The sequence below is a fragment of the Canis aureus genome, chromosome 34, assembly GCF_053574225.1.
Source record: "Canis aureus isolate CA01 chromosome 34, VMU_Caureus_v.1.0, whole genome shotgun sequence".
In the NCBI taxonomy this organism is placed as follows: Eukaryota; Metazoa; Chordata; class Mammalia; order Carnivora; family Canidae; genus Canis; species Canis aureus.
Window position 1 is genome coordinate 17820225 of NC_135644.1, and position 22411 is coordinate 17842635.

At 43.0% G+C, this 22411-nt stretch overlaps 1 protein-coding gene across 11 annotated transcripts in view; it reads left to right on the forward strand.

Annotated features, from left to right (window-relative positions):
• STK39 (serine/threonine kinase 39) overlaps nt 1–22411 on the forward strand; it is a 316325-nt gene that overhangs the window by 128257 nt on the left and 165657 nt on the right. For all 11 annotated transcript variants that reach the window (XM_077883571.1, XM_077883578.1, XM_077883573.1 and 8 more), the window contains exons 8-10: nt 836–969; nt 10735–10783; nt 10887–10952. In XM_077883571.1, coding sequence (XP_077739697.1) covers nt 836–969; nt 10735–10783; nt 10887–10952 — 249 coding nt within the window. The remainder of the gene's footprint in view (nt 1–835; nt 970–10734; nt 10784–10886; nt 10953–22411) is intronic.

The following is a 22411-nucleotide window of genomic DNA, read 5'->3' on the forward strand; positions in this document are numbered from 1 at the left end:
AGGAGTCTTGGCATGTATAACTTTTGCATAAATTAAGGCCAATTTATGCATTAATGAGGTTTATTCCTTTTATAGGTCAATACTACAAATTCTACTCTTTTTTTAAACAAGTAATTTTGATGTTGTGAATGAATGGAATTTTTACCTTTTTGATTGGAAGCAGTGTTTTGCATTTATTTTGTCCCCCTCCCAAAGCAACGTGGCCTTTTGCCACAGTTATGGTCTTCAGTAACTCGCATTCTGGCTAACTTCAGTGTCTTACTGTCTCCATTTTAAGTAATATTCTGTAGGTTTTCTCATTTAAAAAAAGGGGGAAATCATGTGTTACATTCTGGGATGTTGTGGATTTATTTTTAGGGTTGGCAGTGTGTTAACAGAAGCCTGGAGTTCCGGGTGGGGGGCTTCCTATTTATGAATGACCTGTACGCAGGACCGTTCCCTGTCGCTCTGGGCCAAGCCCCCCTCACTACCCCCCACTTTCCCAGCCAGAGCCCCAGCCTTCACTAAGCCTGTGTTGGAGCTACGTGCTCCTCCAGGAGGCTGTGTGAGAGCGAGCCAGTTCCCAGACGTCTGTCCTGGCCGCTTTGGGACATCCTTCTTAACACACAGAACAGATTTTATAAGTTCTGTCAATGGAATAACAAAGAGGTGAAAGGGCACGTGAACAGATTTGCAAAGGGAAATAATACTTTTCAGCTCACGCTTTCTGGAAGGTTAAAATCACGGGAAAGCACCTCCTCAAAGATGGTCTTTATTAATGCTTTTGTGAAAAATTAAAAACTCGACCGTAGTGGTGGCTGTACTGATTCTGTCTTGGTGCTTGTTTCTGCTGCAGGTGTTAATGTTGACTTTGCAAAATGATCCACCCACTTTAGAAACAGGAGTGGAGGATAAGGAAATGATGAAAAAGTACGGCAAGTCCTTTAGGAAATTACTTTCACTGTGTCTTCAGAAAGATCCTTCTAAAAGGTATGTCAGACGTGGTGGATGAGTTAATGACCTGGTTTGAATCACGACAAAGCTCTGTTTGTGGCTGGGAAAAGGCTGTGTGAGGACACCTGAAAGGTACTTCGAGTTCAAGGGAAATCCTGCTCTGGCCCCTGGTTTCCAACCTGTTAGTGGAAGACAGGGTGGATCCAAGACAGAGAGGGGTGAGGATGAGGGAGAGAGGTGGAGGAAAATTTTTAGTGCTAATGAGATTCACTGTGTTTGTTAGGTGTGGGCTCTGTCATCAAAGGAAATGAAGGAAAACAGAAATCAAAAGAAATTGGCAGTGGTGCACTCAGAAGCCGAGCTCCTATTCCGTACTGTGTAGGTTGAGCTGACCTCTCAGGATTTGAATATCCTGCTAGCTCCAGTCTAAACCGGGCAGAGCTATTGAATTTTGCATGAGCTTCCTTTTAGTTGCAGAACAAGTTGTGCTGTTTAAAAGATTATCAGTAAAGAAGATTAAGATTTTTGCATTAGAAACATTAATCATATAAACAGAAGCAAATGGTTTGAAGTTAACATGCGTGTCACTCCTCTTTATTCTTGGGCTACTGCCCTGCTCTGTAGTGTCCCTGTTTTTGGAGTTTGTTTCTTCCTTCTTTATTTCTGTGACTTTGAAATACCCTGGCTGGTGATAATATAGCCGTGTGTGTCTTTTATCACTTAAAGAAGAATGTTAATGACGCGAGCCACTCAGGCCTTGCCGGGCTAGAGTCCCTTGGCAGAGCTTGGTCGTGTGCGGCACGGCCCTAGCGTACTGTCCGCAGAGACCACAGATCTGGAGAGGCCTCTGGGGTCACTGGCCACCTCATCCACCCAACGGTTTGAGTTGATACTTACATTTGAAGACGTAAAAACTGGCTTCTCTTTTGAAGCTTTCTTTCTCCGCGAAGTACCCTGCTTTCGGAGGGATTCCAGTATCCTTATATCCTTTATGAAACTTAAGCCTTTATCTTTACATAGTAATCTGCTGTTTGAGTAGGCAACCCTTCTCTAGATTAAACACAATTTCCATTATTTTACCCCATTCTTTGTAGCTACTCTCTGGGTTCCTTTACATTTTACTGCATTTGCTTTGAATCTTTTCTGTATCACGCACCATTTTCGTGGAGCTAGGTCTAAAGACTGTTTGCTATCAAGCACCTTGACGTTATTTCCTGTAAAAGGGATAATTGTTTTGTCACACCAACAGGCTATTTCTGCTTAAACATTTTAGTTGCCTTTTATGTTTGATTTGTAGGGCTTGTTTTTCTTCTGAAGTTACAGCGATCTTTCATTAAGGTTACTTCACACTCCTGTTGGGGGAAAGTACTTTTAGATTCTGATTGTGTTCTGCAACACTTCCTTGTCTTACCTTTGTTTTTTGGTGATTTTTGGCATCACCGAGGAAATAGTTCCATCCTCCAGAGCCCTATGAGAGAGGTACCTGTCTTCCCAGTTGGCACTGGGTTAATGCTCATGGTCTCTGGGATTCTCAAACTAGTTGAGATCCCACCTAGTGGTGGTGATGGGTAATGTCACACGATTCTAGCCCTTTTGGAAAAAAGATCCTGTAGGATAGAATTGCTGGTGTACTTTAATAATACAGCAGTAGATTTCTTTAGGAATTTGTAGTTTAGTCAGAATAAATTAGGTTGTCATACATTATATTTAACAAACTTTCCTTTATTTCTTAATAATCTTGAAATTCTTCCCAGGAGTTATTTATTATATGAGCTCAAATATCAGGTTCCCACCACCCTAAAAAAAAAAAAAAAGAAAAAATTCTCCAAAAGAGCCTTGCACCATATATTTGAATTCTTACAAAGTCTTCCCCTCAGATTACTCTTTTAGTAACTTATTGGTTTACAAAGTATTAATAGTTTTGTTTTGTTTTTTTTTAAAGATTTTATTTATTTATTCATGAAAGACACAGAAAGAGAGGCAGAGACACAGGCAGAGGGAGGAGCAGGCTCCATGCAGGGAGCCCGACTTGGGACTCGATCCCGGGACTTCAGGATCACGCCCTGGGCTGCAGGCAGACACTCAACTGCTGGGCCACCGGGGCTGCCCAGTATTAATAGTTTAAGGACTTATTTTAGATATTTTTGTTATAATCTAATCTAATCTCACTATTGTGCAACTGTCCCCTATAACAAACAGTATTGGTGCACCAAATTCCTGGGGACTCTTTCTTTAAAAAATTGAAGTATAATTAACAGACAGTGTTATAGCAGTTTTAGGTGTACAGTATAATGATTCAAAACCTCTATACATTACTTGGTGCTTATCACGGTAAGTGTACTCTTAATCCCCATCACCTATTCACCCATCCTCCCCACCCACCTTTCCTCTGGCAACCATCATTTTGCTCTCTATATTTAAGAGTCTGTTTTGTTTGTTTGTTTGGTTTGTTTCTTGGATTCTACATATGAGTGAAATCATATGGAATTTGTCATTCTCTAACTTATTTCACTTAGCATTATATCTGCTAGGTCCATCCATGTTGTTGCAAATGGCCAATCTCATTCCTTTTTAAGGCTGAATAGTGTTCCATTGTATATATGTACCATATTTTCTTTATCCATTCATCTATCAATAGACACTTGAGTTGCTTCCATACCATGGCTATTGCTAATAATGCTACGATAAACATAGGTTGTGCATTTATCTTTTTGGATTAGTGTTTTCTTTGATTTTCCTTAGGTAAATCCCCAGTAATAGAATTACTAGATCATATGGTAATTCTGTTTTTAATTTTTTGAGGAACTTCCATACTGTTTTTCCACTGTGGCTGTACCAATTTGCATTCCCACTAATAGAGCACAAAGTTTCCTTTTTCTCCACATCCTCACCAACATTTGTCTCTTATCTTCTTGACTAGCCATTCTGACAGGTGTAAGGTGATATTTCATTGTGTTTTTTTTTTCAATTAAGTTAAATTCATTTTTTCAAGTAAACTCTCCCCTAGCATGGGGTTCAAACTCACAACCCTTAGATCAAGCATCGTATTGTTCTACTGGCTGAGCCAGCCCGGTTCCCCTTGTGATTTTGATTTGCATTTCTCTGATGATGAGTGATCTTGTCATGTGTCTGTTGGCCATTTATATTTCTTCTTTAAAAGAAAAAAAAATCATGAAACATGAGAATGGGAAAAAAACCAATATCGTTGAACTATTTATTATATAGGATGCGGTTTTAAAATATGTATTCATTACTTAAGTAAACATTTAATTGCTACACAAATCTGAAAGAAACCATGAATATTTCCTGTCTTCTCTGCCTTTATTTATGTTGTTTAAAGGTTCTTCCTCTTCCTCTGTCCCCCTTCTACCCTCTTTTAATGCTTACATGAAAGACCCCATGTCCTTAGAGTTAGATAAATCTGGGTGAGATTCCTAGCTCTACTTTCTCATCAGCTACATGACTTAGTTTCCTAAGTCTGTAAATGGGTCTAATAGCACCTACTTCATTGGATTGTCATGAAGATGGAATACAGTAATGCACCAAGAGAGGATAGCATAGGGGCTTCTGGGTAGCTCAGTTGGTTGAGCATCTGGCTCTTGGTTTTGGCTCAGGTCATAATCTTGAGGTAGTATGATCGAGCCCCATCTCAGGCACTGTCCTCAGCCCCATGTCAGGTACTGTCCTCACTGTCTGCTTGAGAGTCCCTCTCCCCTTGTCCCCCACCCCTTTTGCATGTGTGCTCTCTCTCAAAATAAATAAATACATCTTATTAAAAAAAAATGTGGGTAGCATAGTGCCTATGAGTTCTTAAATATTCAGGGAATTGGGCTTGCTGTTCGTTATTTGCTGTTTCCTTCCTGACCAAGTGGAATTATTGCAACTCTTAGTTTTTCTATAGTATGTTGAGGAGATGTCTCTTGTAACACTTACCATCCTCTGTGCATTTATTGACTTACACATCCAATTTCCTCGTAAGATTGTAAGTCTTTTAGAAGGAGAACCTGTGTCATTCATCTTTATATCTTTCTATCCACCGTGTCAGATCTGTATTACGTATTTGATATTTCTTGAGCAACTGGAAACAACTATGAGCTTGCAATTTGGGGGTGATTTGGACTTATTGAAGAGTGTTTCAGAAACAAACCAGATTCAAATGGGTTGAGGAGTAAATGCAAGATTTTTGACAATTTTTGTTTAGTTTCCATATAGATCATCAGCTTATAATCTGAAAGCAACCGACAGGTACCAAAATCCAGATCTAGCTGAGTACCTTTTTAGCAATGAATAGAAACATATCACAGTGACCAGAACAGATCCAGTCCTGTGCAGGAGCCCTCAGGCTAGCTGAGAAGAAGCTGTGTTTTCTGCCAATCCTGAGAACTCATTGAACTTTCCTAATAAAAGAGAGCTGGGGTGTTAGAGCTATTTGCCTCATCCAAGTCTGTCTCTGCATTGGCATAGACTGAGAGGTGCTTATATTTGCAGAGCAGAATGTTTAGTTATTTCTTTAAAAAAATGAGCCATAATCCTGTAGATTATGTACTTCATGTGGATGGCAACTATAAAAGGAGCCAGCATTTTCTTTGAGCAACAAGAGGGTGGCTAGCACAATGATAAATTCATTATACGTGAATTAAACTTGAATATTTCCTTTAAAGGGAGGATAGGGTGAGAGATGCAACTCTGCTTGAGGTCAGTGAGATTTTAAAAATTATAATACAGATTGTTAGAACTACTTAAACTGTATCATGTTCATCCTGAATCCTTTGAAAATTATTTTAAGTCTCAGTGGACTTTGGTTCATCCATATGTGTTCATTGAATTCTTTAAGAGATTTTCTTCTGAGAATGTTGGTACTTACAGACTACTGCGTTGTTTTGAAGGATTTTAAAATGAATTCATCATTCATAGCCTATACCATTATTTGGGTTGCTGGTATAGCATTTTAGCTTTCCTTGTACAGCAGTGTCTGTATTTATATTATGTTGCGTTATTTGAAAATGTTATCAGCCATGTAAGACATAACTGTGCTTGCAGGATTCCTTCTCTTAGGTGCTACTCACTCAGAGGCCGGCCCCATTGATGGCTCCATATTAACCCTGTACTGGTAGTTGCTATAGCATAAAACTAAAACAAACAAGTGAACAAAACACAAAACCCCCAAATTCAGATGGGCAGCATGTACCTCACCTTCTCTCATGCCTTCTATTACTTTCTTCCTCCTTCATTTTCCTCGTTCTTTTCAGTTCCACTTCCCCATACTTTCTTTCTTTTTTTTTTTTTTAAGATTTATTTATTTATTTATTTATTTATGATAGACGTAGAGAGAGAGAGAGAGGCAGAGACACAGACAGAGGGAGAAGCAGGCTCCATGCAGGGAGCCTGATGTGGGACTCGATTCCGGGACTCCAGGATCGCGCCCTGGACCAAAGGCAGGTGCTAAACCACTGAGCCACCCAGGGATCCCCTTCCCCATACTTTCTTATGGAGATAGCTCGGCACTTGTACGGTTCTACTCCAAAGCTATAGACGCTTGATGGCATTTGAGCGCACAGAGGATCTACTGTTTAGTTCTTCTCTGTATAGAGTAGACCTATTATTTTGTATGACCTGTATAACCTATTAATATAAATATTGAGCCTATAGAGGAAGGAATGTAGCTCCTGTAAACCATTTCTCATTTCTTATGTGATTGTATTTATTGATGAAGGCTCAGAATGGAGAGTGCAGAGAAGGGGGTTTTCTCTGTAGCATGCTTTTCCCCTTTATAGATTTGGCCACCATAGAAATGAGGAAGGGAAGGGAAGGTATCTCCCCAGCTCTGTATCTTGAGGTATGTCTGCATTTCCCAGTCCTCTCTCGGTTTTGGTCCTACCCCTGACCCTTAGTGTGTGGAAGGAGGAGGCCGGGTACAGAGGAGCGAGGGAAGCTTGTGTTGTGGCTCTCCACTTCAGGACCTCGTGGACTTAGCCCTTTCCTCTCTCTTTCTTTTCCTGTTTCTTTTCTTTCTTCCTTTCTTTTTCTTTTGTTAGCATGGATATTATTTTCATTACATCGTTATCCTGTTCCCTACTATCTTGAACAGATGCTTAGAATTTGGTGTTGACTAAATTTGGCTCAGAGAATTGTGGTTCTGTGTCCGAATGTCTGGTAGCATCACTTCTACCCCATATTTGGTTATGGTATGGAAATTGAGCTATGATAATTTTCTGGTCTGTGTTGGACATTGGGGATATAAAAGAATGAATACTGTGTAGTCCCTGTCTTGAAAGGGCTTATAACCTAGTGGGGTGTGGAGGCGGGAAGGCATAGGAACAGATAATTCCAGAACAGGAGTGTGGGTAGAAGGGTGTGTGAGCACCGAGTAGGGAGCAATGGGAATTCTACTTGGAGGAGCCGAACAAAGTAGCTCTGAAGATGATGACATGTAAAGTGGTTCTTGACTGATGAGCAAGGCTGTGCCAGTCAGTTACAAAATTTTTTGAAGAAATGCAGTGTGTGCTTTGTCATAAGGAGCAGGAGACGGGTGAGAGTGTCACTGTAGCTGGAGGACAGAGTTCGCAAGGGTTGCCATGGGAAATGAAGATGGAGGAGCCAGCATCTCTCTGGCCACTGAAATCTGTTAGGATGGATAAGAATCGGGTTTTTATAGAGCCAGCTCTGGAGCAAGGTAGACGATGGGTTAGAATGAAGAAGAGAGATGTAGCAGAGAGTCTGGCTGGGGGGCTGTGATGACTGTACGTCATGACCAAGGGTGATGAGGGATTTAACCGAATCAGTGGCCTCAAGTCTTGATTTTCTTAGGTTCCTTTTCACTTAAAAGAGTTAAGTGCAAGTTATTTGGTGTGCCTCTTGGGTTTTAGAATTCTGTTTCATGTTCTGAGGTGCCAAACATGACCCCGGGTCTCGCTCAGTACGGCGTGACTGTCGTCCTGTGTGTTTTCTCTGCGGTCTTCCCCTTCCCCCGGAACTCCAGTCCCGTGTTTGATGTTCTGACCAGCCTCATCCCATCTAACCACACACGCTAACTCTTGTCTGCTAGATTCTAAGTTGTTGGAGGTAGTGTCAGCATCTGTCGTGTTCACTACTGTAGGCCTGGCACCTAGCACAAATCCTGACACAGGATTTGTCAGGATTTGCTTACTAAATATTTACAGAGGGAATGAAGGATGAGTTTGGAGTAGTGCGAGGCCAAAAACATTGCCCACGATCAGTAAGAGTGTACATTAAGTGAACAACCAAAGTTAAATCATGTAAAATAGCAGCATCATTTTTAGTTCTAGGGAGCCCATTTAACAAGGTACGAATTCATTGAATTTGAACAAGCTCGCTGAGGGGATATGGCACGCAAAATGTAAATCGCGGCCCACCTGTTGTTTAGACCTTTATTTACTCAAAGCAGTTAGCAATTAACAGCTGTTTATTGCTGTGACTATGGTGATTGGGGTTCTTTGTCAGGTCCCTCTAGCCAGTGTTCCACATGAAGCTGAGAAAAAGAGCAATAACAATTTAAATAGAAAACTTCTTTGCACCGAAATGCAGTTTAAGGCCCCTGTAGACTCACATGGTTTCGACAGCCATGTACTTAACGACTTTTCCTAATTTTTCCGTATGCTTGGGTTCAGTCCCTGGACACATTTTAATGGAGTTGCCTGGTTCCCAAGCGGTGGTTTCCAATCTTTTCACATCTGAGGACTCCTTTTAAACTTGCACCCCTCTCAACATAATAATGTGTGTACCTTATTCAATAATGCTCCCCAATTTTTTTATTATGAAAAAATTTAAATACACAGAAAAGGGTGAAAAAACAGTACAGTGTTTCCTTCTATGGCACCAGCTAGATGCAACAATCATGAACATTTTTCATATCTGCTGTATCTGCTTCCCCACATTTTATTTGCTGAACAGTTTGAAAGTAACAGACTTAATGTTTCAGCTTGCTTTCCCTACAAATAAAAACATGTTCCTGTATAACCACAATACCTTTCCACACCTAAGAAAATAACCAGTAATTCCTTCAAATGTCCTTCATACCCAGCATATTCACATATATCTACTTATTTCCGAATGTCTTTTATAGCTCCTCCCCTTTCGCCTTCCAATGGCAGGATTTAGACAAGGGTCACTTATGGCATTTGGTTTTGTTTCTTTAAGTCTGTTTTATTTATTATTTTTATTTATTTATTTATTTATTTATTTATTTATTTATTTATTTATGTCTGTTTTAATCTGCAACAGTCCTCTTACTTCTCTCCTCTTCCTCTATGACACTGACTTTTTGAAGAGAGGAGGACAGTTGTCTTATTGATTATCTTCTAGTCTAGAGGTATCTGATTCTATCTGCTTGGCTGTTTGTTTTAGAAGGAAAACTATTGAGGAAGGAAGCTGTCCTATATGGAAGAATGCTAGTTAATAGATGTGGAAGGAATAATAGAAGTAGAAAATCAGCATTCTACTATCTGCTCTGAAATAATTATTTAAGACAAAGAGGCTAAAACCCTTAGGGAATAGAACACTCCTATAAGGCCACAGTGTTACCCCACAGGATACCCTTACAGTGGAGAGGTCTCAGGGCAGGGGATCATTGGTTAAAACTTGGCATCACTCCCAGTGAGATAACCTAACATTATGTGCTTCTGATATACAGTAGGAGGAGTGCATGGTGTCATCTATGAAGCATGCCTCGCCCCACATGCTTCATGCAGCCTGGTCAGGTTTTTTTTTTTTTTTTTTTTACTTTTATTTTTAAAAGATTTTATTTATTCACAAGAGACACAGAGGGCAGCCCTGGTGGCTCAGCAGTTTAGCGCCGCCTTCAGCCCAGGGCATGATCCTGGAGACCTGGGATCGAGTCCCACGTCAGGCTCCCTGCATGGAGCCTCCTTCTCCCTCTGCCTGTGTCTCTGCCTCTCTCTCTCTCTCTCTCTCTCTCTTCTCTCTGTGTCCCTCATGAATAAATAAATAAAATAGTAAAAAAAAAAAAAGAAAAAAACAAGAGACACAGAGTGAGGCAGAGACACAGGCAGAGGGAGGAGCAGGCTTCCCGAGGGAAACCTGACACTGAACTTGATCCCAGGACCTCGGGATCTCGACCAGAGCCGAAGGCAGACGCTCAACTGCTGAGCCCCCCACGTGCCTCCTAGTCAAGTTTTTAGACCTAATTTTTAGTTTATAGGAAATCCAGGGTAGAAAAACAAGATAAATGGCATCAGGAGGAGACAATCAGACCAGTCCGGTAATGCTTTTACAGGAGTTTGCATTTTATGAATCACCATAGCATTTCCCTCCGCCTGAAAACAAGTGGGGCATATACAATTAAGACAGGATCCCTCAGTGGGCAGACAGAGCTTGTCCACATGATGTGGACACCTTGCAGTAACTGCTGTTCTTGGGGAATCATAGAACTCAGTAGACTATAATTTCTTTGACAGGGTCATATTGCACCTTGCAAAGCTTCTTAATAAATACAGGAATTTAGCTCACAGACGTGTCAGTCTGCCACCTTTCAGAAAGACTGAATTCACTTAGTGAGGTGTAAAGATGAAGGGTGGAAAATTGATCATGCCCCAAATATTTAACTTACAGGAGCTTATGTGTTTTGCAGTAGGGGTATTTGGAAAGAACTGGAAAATCAGCCCTGGTTTTATTTAGAGCCCGTTTATGATTTAATTTAGTTTCTGGTTTTGCTATTCCTGAAACTGGTTTTCCAGAAATACTCTAGAACTTGGTTGTTTCGTCAAGGCAGTGTATTTATTGAGTGGTCATTGTTTCAACTCTAATTTATTATTGATCTTTCAGGCCCACAGCCGCAGAACTTTTAAAATGCAAATTCTTCCAGAAAGCCAAGGTAACATACTTAAAAAACCTACATAGATCTGCTATTTTGAAATCACTATGAATTTCTGTGTATGATATTTGGTGTTGAACTGTTGGGAACATTTGTTTTTCAGAACAGAGAGTACCTGATTGAGAAGCTGCTTACAAGAACCCCAGACATAGCCCAAAGAGCCAAAAAGGTAAGCACCACTAGCCTTTGTGACCCAGCAAGGGCTGCTCCCCACCGCCCCCCTCCCAGGGAAATGAGACCCACAGAAACACTGGAAAAAGAATGTCACATACTCAGGATGCGTTATTCAGAGGTTATCTGATTAGTGATTCCTCAGAGAGATGAATTTTGCCTTTCAGGTATCTCCGGCTTGCTGTTATGTGTTGGTGGAAACAGCTTGAATGATTTCATTTTTCCATTTATCAGCTTTGCTCAAAGAGGGTCAGAGGGGAGAGGGGATTGTGACGAGGCTGGGACACTGGAGAGGAAAGAGCCTTGAGTATCTTTCCTTTGGAAATTTCACAGAAGAGGAGCAAGTCATTTTTAAGCAGTTTGAAATGACAAAACAAAAACCCCAATTTGTTTTTAATGGTCATTTTTTCAACTCTGATTTCATTTACAGATTTATTGGTTATCTTGAGTATCTGTGGGATGTCAATCTTTTCCTTATAAAAGACCCTGGCCCCTCTTGTAATTTACCGTATGTTAACTAAATTATGTTAATGATTATCTGAAAAACTTTCCATTCTTGGTTTTAGATTCTTTAGATGGTGTGTGTGACTGCATTTGTTTATGTATTTATCCAGAGTTTTATTTATTTGTAGTTACTGATTTCATTATGGTGTGAAACCTAACAGTTTAACCTCTGGTTTGGTTTCATTTGGTTTTAAAATTATGCTAGATATTTAAAATAAAAAATATTTATGTAATCACAGATTTAGACAGGAAGGTTCTCTTCCTCCCCTTCCCCTTTATTATATTTAATAGTTATGGGGAAAGCTGATATAAATCTGAGTTGTATGCTCTGAAATAAAACTGGCAGAGAAATATGCATCAGAGATTGCATCTCATGATGCCTTGGTTAAGTAACTCTGAATGTTGTTACATTCCAGACATTGCCTTTTCTAAAACATTCTGTATGGAGTTCATTTAGCAGGTGTCTTCACATTGTTTGAAGCGAATTTGGAAGTAGTTTTTAAGAAATGACCCTCTCTGTCCAGGTGTCCGAGGCCCTCCGGGGCCCAGCAGAGTTCTTTGGGCTGTGGGCCCATGTGGCGGCTGGGGGATTGCTGTGTTGACTGCGTAGACCAGAGCCAGGGCTGGTCTGCGGGATGTCTCTGAGGGAAAAGGGAAAGATTGGCGGACGGTCCATCAGAGTGGCACATCTCAAGGGGCGGCCCAGGAAAGCTAAAGCTTCAGTTTGAGGCAACAGAAAGTACCAGTGCCCGACCACAGTCTGAGGGCTCTGCACAGAAGGCCCAAGGAGGACCCAGGAGAGACTCCCTGGGCTGGGCGAGCCTGGCATGGGGCTTCGCTCAGGCACCTAAAGTGTTAGCCAGAGTTGGAAAATGCTGTTAGGGAGCGTTGCCTTGTTCCGTTTGTGCCATCCCCAGAGAACAGTTTTGTTGGTCTCGACTTGTTCTGCTAGTTTTGTCTGGTCTCGTCTGGTAGCTGTTCCCCTGGAGGGGGTGTGCAAGGCCTGTTTTCTCCCCAGAGCTGCAGCCCCCCACCCCCACCCCACCAGCCCTGTCAAGCGGCCTGGTGGCCTCTGAGGTGTAGTTTCCAAGGGGGTTCCCTGCCCTCCCAAACCTAATCTTCCTGTGTTCTGTGTTTCTGGCTGAGTCACCCGACCTCAGGGCGCTGGGATTATTTTTGTGTTTGAGACCTCGTTGCCCCCGTGTCCTTCCCGTCTAGCCCCTCTCCGAGTCCTCTAGCACAGTGCTTGGAACCTTCTCCTCCTGGCTTTGACCAGACAGTTGCAATCCCTCCATTCTGCTCCCCCTTTCTGATCTGTTGTAGGTGTTGTTGCCAGATTAACTCTCTGATCATGTCACTTCATTGCTTAAAAGAAGTTCCCAAAATTAAACGAAAGCGACCCCAAAAACACATAAATGAAAAATAAAGTTCCTATCAAATAAAGGGCAACCTCCTTAGCCTTGAATTCCTGGCACCGTTTCAACTTCCAGCCTGATGCTGTGCACTCCAGCTCAAGTGAACCACCTATACTTTCCTCACCAGCATGTACTTTTCCTTGAAACTCTATCATTTTGAGAAAATGAAGAAGCTCTTCAGGTTCCAGCTTTATTTTCTTTCTTTTTAAAAAAAATATTTAAATTATTTCTTGCACATTAGCGTGCTTGGCGCTCCAAACCCCATTTTGCACATATCTTAAACAGTAAGTAGCTAGAATTTGGAGAGATGTGATTTTTCAAGCGTGTCTTTTGCCGTTTACTTGCTCGTGGATTTTAGACTTAAACCTCAGGGCTTGTTTTGTCGTCCATCCCTTTGAATGGAAAATGTCTACACATCTCAGTCACAGAGAAGAGTAAAGGGAGAATATAAATTAATTCCTTAGGGGTGCCTGGGTGACTCAGTGGTTGAGCGTCTGCCTTCGGCTCAGGGCATGACCCTGGGTCCTGGGTTCGAGTCCTGAATCGGGCTCCCTGCATGGAGCCTGCTTCTCCCTCTGCCTGTGTCTCTGCCTCTCTCTCTGTATCTCTCAGGAATAAATAAATAATATCTTTTTAAAAAATTAATTCTTTAAATGTCTTCTAGGAAAGAGGAGCCAATGGTAATATCATTCTTGCTCTATAGCTGTAGCTTGCTTCATTAAGTTCTGCTGTTTTCCTGTTCTCATTCTCGTTTCCAAGCGCACTTAGGCTCTCAGCCTCACCCCATTCCTTGCCCATCGGTTCCATGGGAGGTATGCTGACCAGAATATCGATCACAGCGCATGTCTCTCTCATAGCAAGTGCCCACAAATGTTTGCTAACCCAGTGAACTCTTCGGCTTGCGTATACCAAGGAACAGCCACCCTAAGCTCTGTTTTTTATGCACCCAAAATGCTGGGCGTACACTTGTTCCTAGGATTCCTGTTAACAGCAGACCTTTCTCCCTGTGTGGGGTGCATGATGTTGGGAAGCTGTTCCTTGCTTGAAACTTCTCTGGCAGGCTTGGCCACGTGGAAGTAAATATTATTTCAGTCACCATGAGCATTGGAAACCTTTGTCATAGGATGTGCTTGTCTTAGGCTTTTACAGCACGTAAGTAAATTCAGCTTGAAAGTTGGTACAGGGGAGTCTTTGTGTTATTTGTGTCATCCATTTTTGGACTTCTCTTTATTGATACCTACTATTGACATCTACTCAGCTGCTTACTTTCCTATTTGCTGTGGCGCCTCCTGGTTGATCACACTCTGGTTTCCTGGTGTACATCTGTTCTTCAGATGCCACTTGTTGCTGATTTTTGTCTCCTTGGTTTGTTGTTTTAAAAATCAAAACAGACAGTCTATTGATATACTGTTGTTTACATGACAGCTGGGCCTGTTGATCAGCTCTCTGTACATTTAGGCAACTTGTGTCGATTGGAAATTTGTTGTCATAAGCAACAGTGTCTGCTTCTCCTCCCTTATGGTAACAAAAATTAAGAGATAATTTTTCAATATGTGTGTTTTTTAAAATATGAATATTTCTCATCTTTAAAAGAGAGAGGGAAAAAAAATAAAAGAGAGAGGGGCCAGTTATAGCTGCTTTCAAGAAGCCCCAGGGAGCCCGCCAGTGCTGTCCTTTGGCGTGTGAGGTAGACGCCTGTCAGATTCATGTTTGGCCAGAATGTGAAGCACTGTTTGGGGGCCATGGAATTCCATGTGGGTAGGTGATCTTGTCTTCATCCAGATGGATTCTTCTAAATCAGGAAAAAAAAAATAGACCAGTGTGGCTTTCCTGGTAATTTAGCGGCATACAATGATTGTGTACGTGTGTGTGTATGTGTGTGGTCATTGCAGAAATCAGAGATATTTGTCTTCTTCCTGAAAGCAGAGTATCTGGTCCTTTTGGGTTTTCTCCCCCTGACAGACAGTTTAACCTCTGGTTTGGTTTCATTTGGTTTTAAAATTATGCTAGATATTTAAAATAAAAAATATTTATGTAATCACAGATTTAGACAGGAAGGGGATCAAATTGATTTTCTTTTGCCCTAATTTTTCTGTCTTTGAAATGGAAATGCTGTTGGACCTCAGGCATGTGGTGACAGGTAATGAGATTTGATTTTCTTGGGCCACAAGACATTCTGGGAGTTCTAAATGAGAACATGCAGATCATGACCCTTGAGAACAAGGTTAAGTACAGCTATCATTTCTTTTTGACTTTTCACTTATCCTCATGCATGAGAAAATGCTTCATAGCCATCACTCCTCCTCGCATGACTTTTTAGGGGCCTGTCCCCAGCCATCTTTAGGGGTTTGAGAGCTTGAGCATGTGCTGTTCCACTACTGGTTTCACTGAATGGGGCAGAGTATAAAGCATTCTGCTAAACTTGCATGCGGATGCTTAGGGCTGTGTGCATTTTCCCTAGGAGCATCTAAGTGTCAGAGTCGGCTGGTGTCTCTGCTTTCGGTTAATGATGCGGACCTTGAGTCACCACGTTCACACTCCTGTTGATACACCTTCTGTAGCTAAAACTCACTGATGCCAGGAAAGGGGCAAAGGGCATCCACAGATATCCAAATGCTGACTGCTTAACCAAAAAGCATATTGGCCAGAGAAGGGATGAAGTGGGGGAAATGCAATGCGCAGTTCTTTTTATGGTGGTGGTTATGTTTTCATGGGAAGAGGGATCGCTGGAGGATTTTTGTTTGAATTTTCTCAATTTTGAAATTGATTAGTCACTATCAGAAAGAGTTGGGTGCCTGGGTGGCTCAGTTGGTTAAGCGTCTGACTCTCGATCTCAGCTGCGGTCTTGATCTCAGGGTCGTGAGTTCAAGCCCCATGTTGGGCTCCACGTGGGGTGTGGAACCTATTTAAAAAGGAAGAGGGAAAGAAAGGAAGGAAGCGAAGAATGAAAGAGATACTGTATCACTGCTGCAATTTGATGGAACCACTGTGAACTGGAAAAAGCAGGGTAGTAGTATTTGTGGGCCTCCGAATTTCTCGTATCAGGCTTATAAGATTGATTTCACGTTAAGGACCTGGGGAGTTGGCTTCATTTGATTCTCTTATGTGCTTAGGAATAAGTGGGGAGGGATATAGGGATATTGCAGTTCTTATTTCTTTGATACTTAATGTATGTTCATACTTTGTCCTTTTTTTTTTTACTTTTTATTTTGAAATAATTTTAAGCTTCAAAAGTTTACAGAAATAGCACAAAAAATTTCTTACTGTCTTTGAAAACATTTCAAATCTATTGCCATGATGTACTTTGTCTTTAAATATACTTCAGTAAAAATCTATCTATCTATCTATCTATCTATCTATCTATCTATCTATCTATATTTCAGTGCATATTTCCTAAAAACCAAGGGCATTCTTTTACCTAACAGTATAATTATCAAAATCAGGAAGTTAACGTCGCCATAATACTATTATTCAAGTTCAGATCTTACGCAGGTTTTGCCAGTTTGTCATTCGTCTGGCCCAGAATCCAATTCAGAATCACTTAGTTGTTGTCTTCATTAGTCTTCTTTAATCTGGAATCGTTTTTATTTTTCTTTTATAGAAACAGTCACATGTTTGAAGACTGTAGGCCACTTATTTTATAGGATGGTGCTCCAGTTTGGGTTTGTCTGATATTTCTTTGTGATTAGATTTAGCTTATGCATTTTCTGACGGGAATACCTTGGGATGGTGCCGTGTTCTTCGTGTATCGTGTTGAGAGGCACGTGATGTTGATTGATGCCTTTACCGGTGATGTTAACTTTGATCACACACTTAAGGTGGCACCTGCCAGCCTCTTCACTGTGATAAACACAATTACTTCCTAATGGGAGGAATTCATTAATATTACATTCTCTCATTATATTATATTAAACATTAAAAGATAAAATGAATGTATTTACTGCACAGGGTCATTAGTCTTTTTTCAAGGAAAACATTTGTGCTTTATGTCACTGTGGCTGAACATGCATAGGATATTAACGATAGGATTTCCCTCTTTCAGACAGGGAACCCTTGGCCAGTATATAATGTTTAGATTTAGGGAGGAAGTGGGAATGGTGCTGCGCGTGCTGCTCCAGCCTCCGTACCTGGTCTGGAAGCAGCAGTAGCTGGATCTGTGTCCTTCACTGGGTGAGCTGGCTAATCTCTCTGAGCCTGGTCCTGTCCAATGGAGCCAAGGACACCCGACGGTGCGTTGCCATGATGGTGAGAGACGATCTCTGCAGCTTGTCTAGCGCTGTGTTTGACACATAGTGAGCGCTCAGCCCAGCACAGGCTGCTCTATCATGTAAGTAAGGGAATGATTAGAATAAGGCTCAGTGGTTGAGCATCTGCCTTCGGCTCAGGTCGTGATCCTGGGGTCTGGGATCGAGTCCCGCAACGGGCTCCCTGCAAGGAGCCTGCTTCTCCCTCTTCCTGTGTCTCTGCCTCTCTCTCTCTCTCTGTCTCTCATGAATAAATAAATGATCTTTAAAAAAATAAGGGAATGATTACTGTGGCTGCAGAGAGGACGTTTGAGGTACGCGGTGAGAGAGGGAGTGAGGAAAGAGTCCTGGTAGCAGGACAGGTGGGGTGGGTGGTGAACATTATTTCCCTCTTGCTGTTGCTCTGGACGAGATGCAGAAGCCCGTGGAAGCCTACAGAAAGAGGGAGAACGATGACAACCATTACTTCATGGCAATCGCCCCTTCGCACGTCTTCCCGGGGTTTTTCCGGCCCCATCACGGTGCGGGCCGCGGGCTCTCCCACGAGAAAGCAGCACCGGGCCTGTTGGCCGAGGCCAAAGCGCAGTCAGAATCCGATACGCATCAGCTGGTACCCACGTAGGGCCTGGAGCTCAGCGTCACGTCTGCGCCCTTGTTCATTCTAAACAGCTGTGTTTGAAGACAGGCCGGGCAGATGTTGCCCTTACACTTGACAGGTGAAAGTGTGGGGTCACCTGCCTGACAAGTCGCACGGTGCCCTGGAGGCCGTTCTTACCTCTGCTTCTGTGCTCTTTTCCAGCCCATCATAGCTCAGAAGGAAGCAAAGAGGGAGAGAGCATGGGAAGGACATTTGGATGGCTGGGCAGCGTGAGGTAGCCGACGTAGGAAAGGGGGGTACCTTTTCCTCCGCGACTGGCCTGTCACTCCACGCGTGCCATCATGGGCACTAGGAGGTGCTGTGAGCATCTCTGTAGGCCCGCAGGTCTGCCCGGGTCCCAGCCGGGGATGGAAGGGCCTGGACGTTCAGAAGGGAAGGGACGTGGCCAGCGGGAGTCGGGGAGCGTGGGCAGTTGCCGCGACCCGCCAGGAGCTCGGGAGCTCGTTCGAGAAATGAGGAGGAAGGACAGCTTCCTGCGCTTTTGGGGACGGAATTCGGGAAAGCCCAGGAGGCGTGTGCCACGGTGGTCGGTTGGCACGAAATGACAAACGGCCCTAGTTAGGATCATGATCCTAGTGAGTTTTTATTACTCTAATCACACCTATTGCTCTGTATACTAGAGTTTTTAAATTTATTTTATTTTATTTTTTTTTATTATTTTATTATTTTATTTATTTTTATACTAGAGTTTTAATGTCATCATTGTTTTTGTAACGGTTTCATGGCCGGGCTGTGGCTGCGCTCGGCGCCCCCGAGAAGGGCCTGCCGTGACTGTGGCCGTGACCGTGGCCGTGACCGTGGCCGTGTACTGCCAGGGCCGAAGGGTGGATGGGGCTCGGTGGGCACAGTGCTGGACACTTGGTGCACGTCCCTGGCAGTGAAGGCCTGAGTAATAGGACAGCCGGGGTATCAAGACCGGCTTTTTGCAAAGAACACCTCTTTTGAAGCACGAGTGGGAAAGAGCACGAACAGCTCGTGGTTCGGGGGCCTTGGGGTTGCAGACCCGGGTTGGGCCCCCCGCACCCTGCCGCGTGGAGGCGGCACGAAGCCAGCTCACCTCCCAGTTTGCTACCGTTTAGACTCTTCCTCTAGTCCATGAAGAGGGAGAGTGACTTTGAATTTCCACACAGTTGCTTCCACTCCCCTCCTGGAATCCTATAACTAGTTTACAAGTTATTGAAGGTTATAGGTTATCAAGAAACCAGAGAATAAATGAAGTGGTTTCACGTGCTGGCTGCCGGATTTTAGCGGTGTTCCCAGGCGGACCAGTAGAGGGCGGTGAAGGGCTTCATATCCGCGTGGCTGTGGCCTGGGACCTGAGCCAAAGTTTTTGGCTTTGTGGAAGCTCTCAGACTTGGAGAAGAGGAATCCAAGGATGTTCGGTACCTACCGAGCCACGAGTGCCAGGTGCCCGCCAGGTGCCGTAGTCAGCCAGAGTGCCTTTTTCTTTTCTTTTCTTTTTTTTTAACTGGGCAGGGAGTGAAGGGCGAAGGTCTCCTTATTATTCTTCCTTCAAATTGCATTTTCTATTAACCAAAGTAATCTAACATTTGTATTTTCCGGAATTCATGTCAAAAACAAAAATCTCAATTGTGAAAACGAGATTAAAGATCTCCTGGTATTTTAGTTCAAATTAATACGGTCCTGGGTGGTTGCAGGCTGTTTCTAGAAGGTTCCTGGGTTGCCACAGTTCTCCGTAAAGCTGGGGAAACAGGAAAGAGGGAGTCAAAAAGCATATGATAACAACGAAGAAGTGAACAGATCTTTATAGTCTGGATTTAACATAAAGTACTCCTCGTGGTTCAGGTAGGCCTGATGCTGCATGTTCTCCTATTACCGTGTCTCCCCTTCCTCTTGTTTGGAAACAGGTGCACCTGTTGGTAACCTGTCTTACGGAGGAGCTCACACGCTCAAAGGGAGATGCACGCTGGTGGTTGAGGAGGTTATTTTTCCTATGTTAATGCTGAGAAAAGTTGTCCGGAGAGGTTGAAATTATGGCTTTTAACTGGGACAGATGTCCCCAGGGTGTAAACTCATTAATGTTTGCATTAGTTTTACATTTTAAATGTTCGGTTTAGCCCTTTGAGAATGTAGAGTTCATCTGTTCAGAAAAGTGCTTTTGGTCACTAGGGGGTGCTGTCGGAATAGCTCGTGGAGGAGCCCGTGGCCTGGGATAGCCTGCTCGGCCGTCTGTAGGATCACTGTAGGATCACTGCGGTCACAAGTTTCTTCCTTTCGCATTGTGCCTGCTGTGTTTGTGCTGGGGGTGAAACAGGCAGAGGTGAGGGTAGAGGAAAGAACAAGGGGAAGAAGCATCATAATTTACTTTCAATTCGATTGGTGAATTGAGTTGTAGATATTTTGTATCTGCTGCATGTATTTTGGGGCCCCTGGGTGGCCCAGTGGGTCAAGCGACAACTTGGATTTCGACTCAGGTTGTGATCTCACAGCCCCTGGGATGGAGCCCTTGTCAGGTTCCAAGCTCAGCATGGAGTCTGCTTGTCCCTCTTCCTCTGCTCCTCCCACACGCTCTCTTCTCTCTCAAATACAATTTTTAAGTTTTTAAGGTTTTTTTTTTTTAAAAAAAAAAACAAAACCTATATATATTTTGGGTAAGTGGCTTCTTTCCGGTGACATTGGCTAGAGCAGAAAGGATCCACAGTAGAGTAGTGATTCGCTCATCCCGGTGGCCCCCCTTCGCGGAATGTCTGTGTTCTGAGATCGAGGTATCTTTGAAAGGTACCAGTTGCTCAAGAGGGTTGAAGACTTTTACAGATCTCAGAGACCCAGTTTTGGGAATTAATAAATTAATTAATAATTTATTTATTTATGGAATTTAAAAATAATGACATACATTCTGAAAATACTGCGAAAGACCCCGTTTGCACAACTTTAGTGTGTGGAGAATTGACTGTTTCCCTTTTACTGGAAAGGCTTTGGCAGAACCCGTGGCCTTATTTCACATCCAGTTAGATTTTGTTCAAATGCTTTCCGTGCTTCGTTTTTGCCTTGGGGAAATTTGCTAACTTTTTCGAAGGCTTGTGTGCATCAAGCCCTAATTGGCGTATGCATGCCGAGGGCCGTCCCCGAGCCTGCTTGCCTGCTCTCCTGCTCCATCGAGGGCTCACTGAGCATCACCGACGACGTACCAGGTACTGACTCCCATCAAGGCGGTTTGCCTTTAGCACCTTTCCAGCTCGCTCTCCCATATCATGGCTTTTAAAAGTAGATGAACCAGAAAGAATGGAACAGAATTTGGAATTTGGCTGCAGTTGCAGCATCACTAGCATAAAAGCTAGTTGATTCTTTTTTGATCTTGTCAAAGCTCCGACGTGATGGATCGATCGTACCCTTCTTTCTGGTTCAAAGCCATTCAGTGGCTTCTTGCCAATTATAGGCAAGTTCCAGGTTCCTGCCACTGATAGGGTGAGGTCCATGCACTTATAGGATGTGGACCAGGCAAGGCTCCCACGTCGTGTGTTTGGGGCAGTCCTCCAGCCTTGCCTTTGGCCACTCACCACCTCACCCTTGATGCACCCTTGCAGAATACCATCCCCCCTGAATCCAGATGCTTCCTCAGTCTTCCGCTTCTGTACCTGGGGCATAATTCCCGTGTTGTACTTACTGTCATTTGCAATTACCCTCCCGACACTTTTGCTTTCCGTACCAGACTGAGGTCCCTAGGTGCAGGGACAGTGCCATACTATTCCTGTGTTCCCAGTGCCCAGGCCAGTATCTTGGTCCATCTGGAATTGAAGTTTAGGAAGCGAGATTGCAAAATCATGATGATGGCTTTCACGGGAGTTGATGTGAGAGCGTGAGGGGAGGCAAAGCAAATCTTGTAGTGTGAAAGGAGAGGAGTTGAGAAGTCTTTTCAGTTGGTGTTATTTTCTTGTATTTCAGGTCTGGGACTCAGAGACTGTCACCTTTTAGTTTAACATCCTTTGTCATCTCACATTTGCTGAGAGTCTTGGATGAACCACTCAGCTTGACTCACCTTTGCCACCTATCACGAAGGGGAATGGTTAGATTTTATTACCTAACACGCAGTCCGCATGTTGGATTATCTTGACAGCAGAAGCTTAGTCCCTGGCACTCAGCGTATTCTGTGTTGTCATTTTCTTTTCCCAGACAGGATGTACATAAGTTTTCCTATCACCGGAAGCCACATCTAATTAGGAAGATATTTTGAAACTAGATTTAAATTAGTTTTCACTACTCTCTAATTTTGGATTGCCTCTTACATATCCCCTCATTTAAGGGGAACAATTTAAGCTTAACTCTTTAGATCATGATCCCGTAAATCTTTAAAGTGAGTATGACATTTTGGAGCAGGGGACGTGCGGAGATAGAAAGTAATGGAACTTTTGCACACAATTGGGAAAGGAAGAAGTCCATGCCGGTGGAAGGGATCCAGGACTTTTACCTTTCTTCCTCCCTGCCCTGTTACACTGTGGCCATTCAGGAGGTGTGGTGAGGCCAGCAGAGGGCATGGTATACATGCTTTAAAAATCAAGTGTCCTGGTGGGGGGGGCTGTGCTTGTTCTATGTTAATCAAAATTGATTGATGTAATAATGATGCATTGTTTTACTGTGCTCTTTTTTTTTTTTTTTAAAGAAAGGCCAGTGTGTGTGT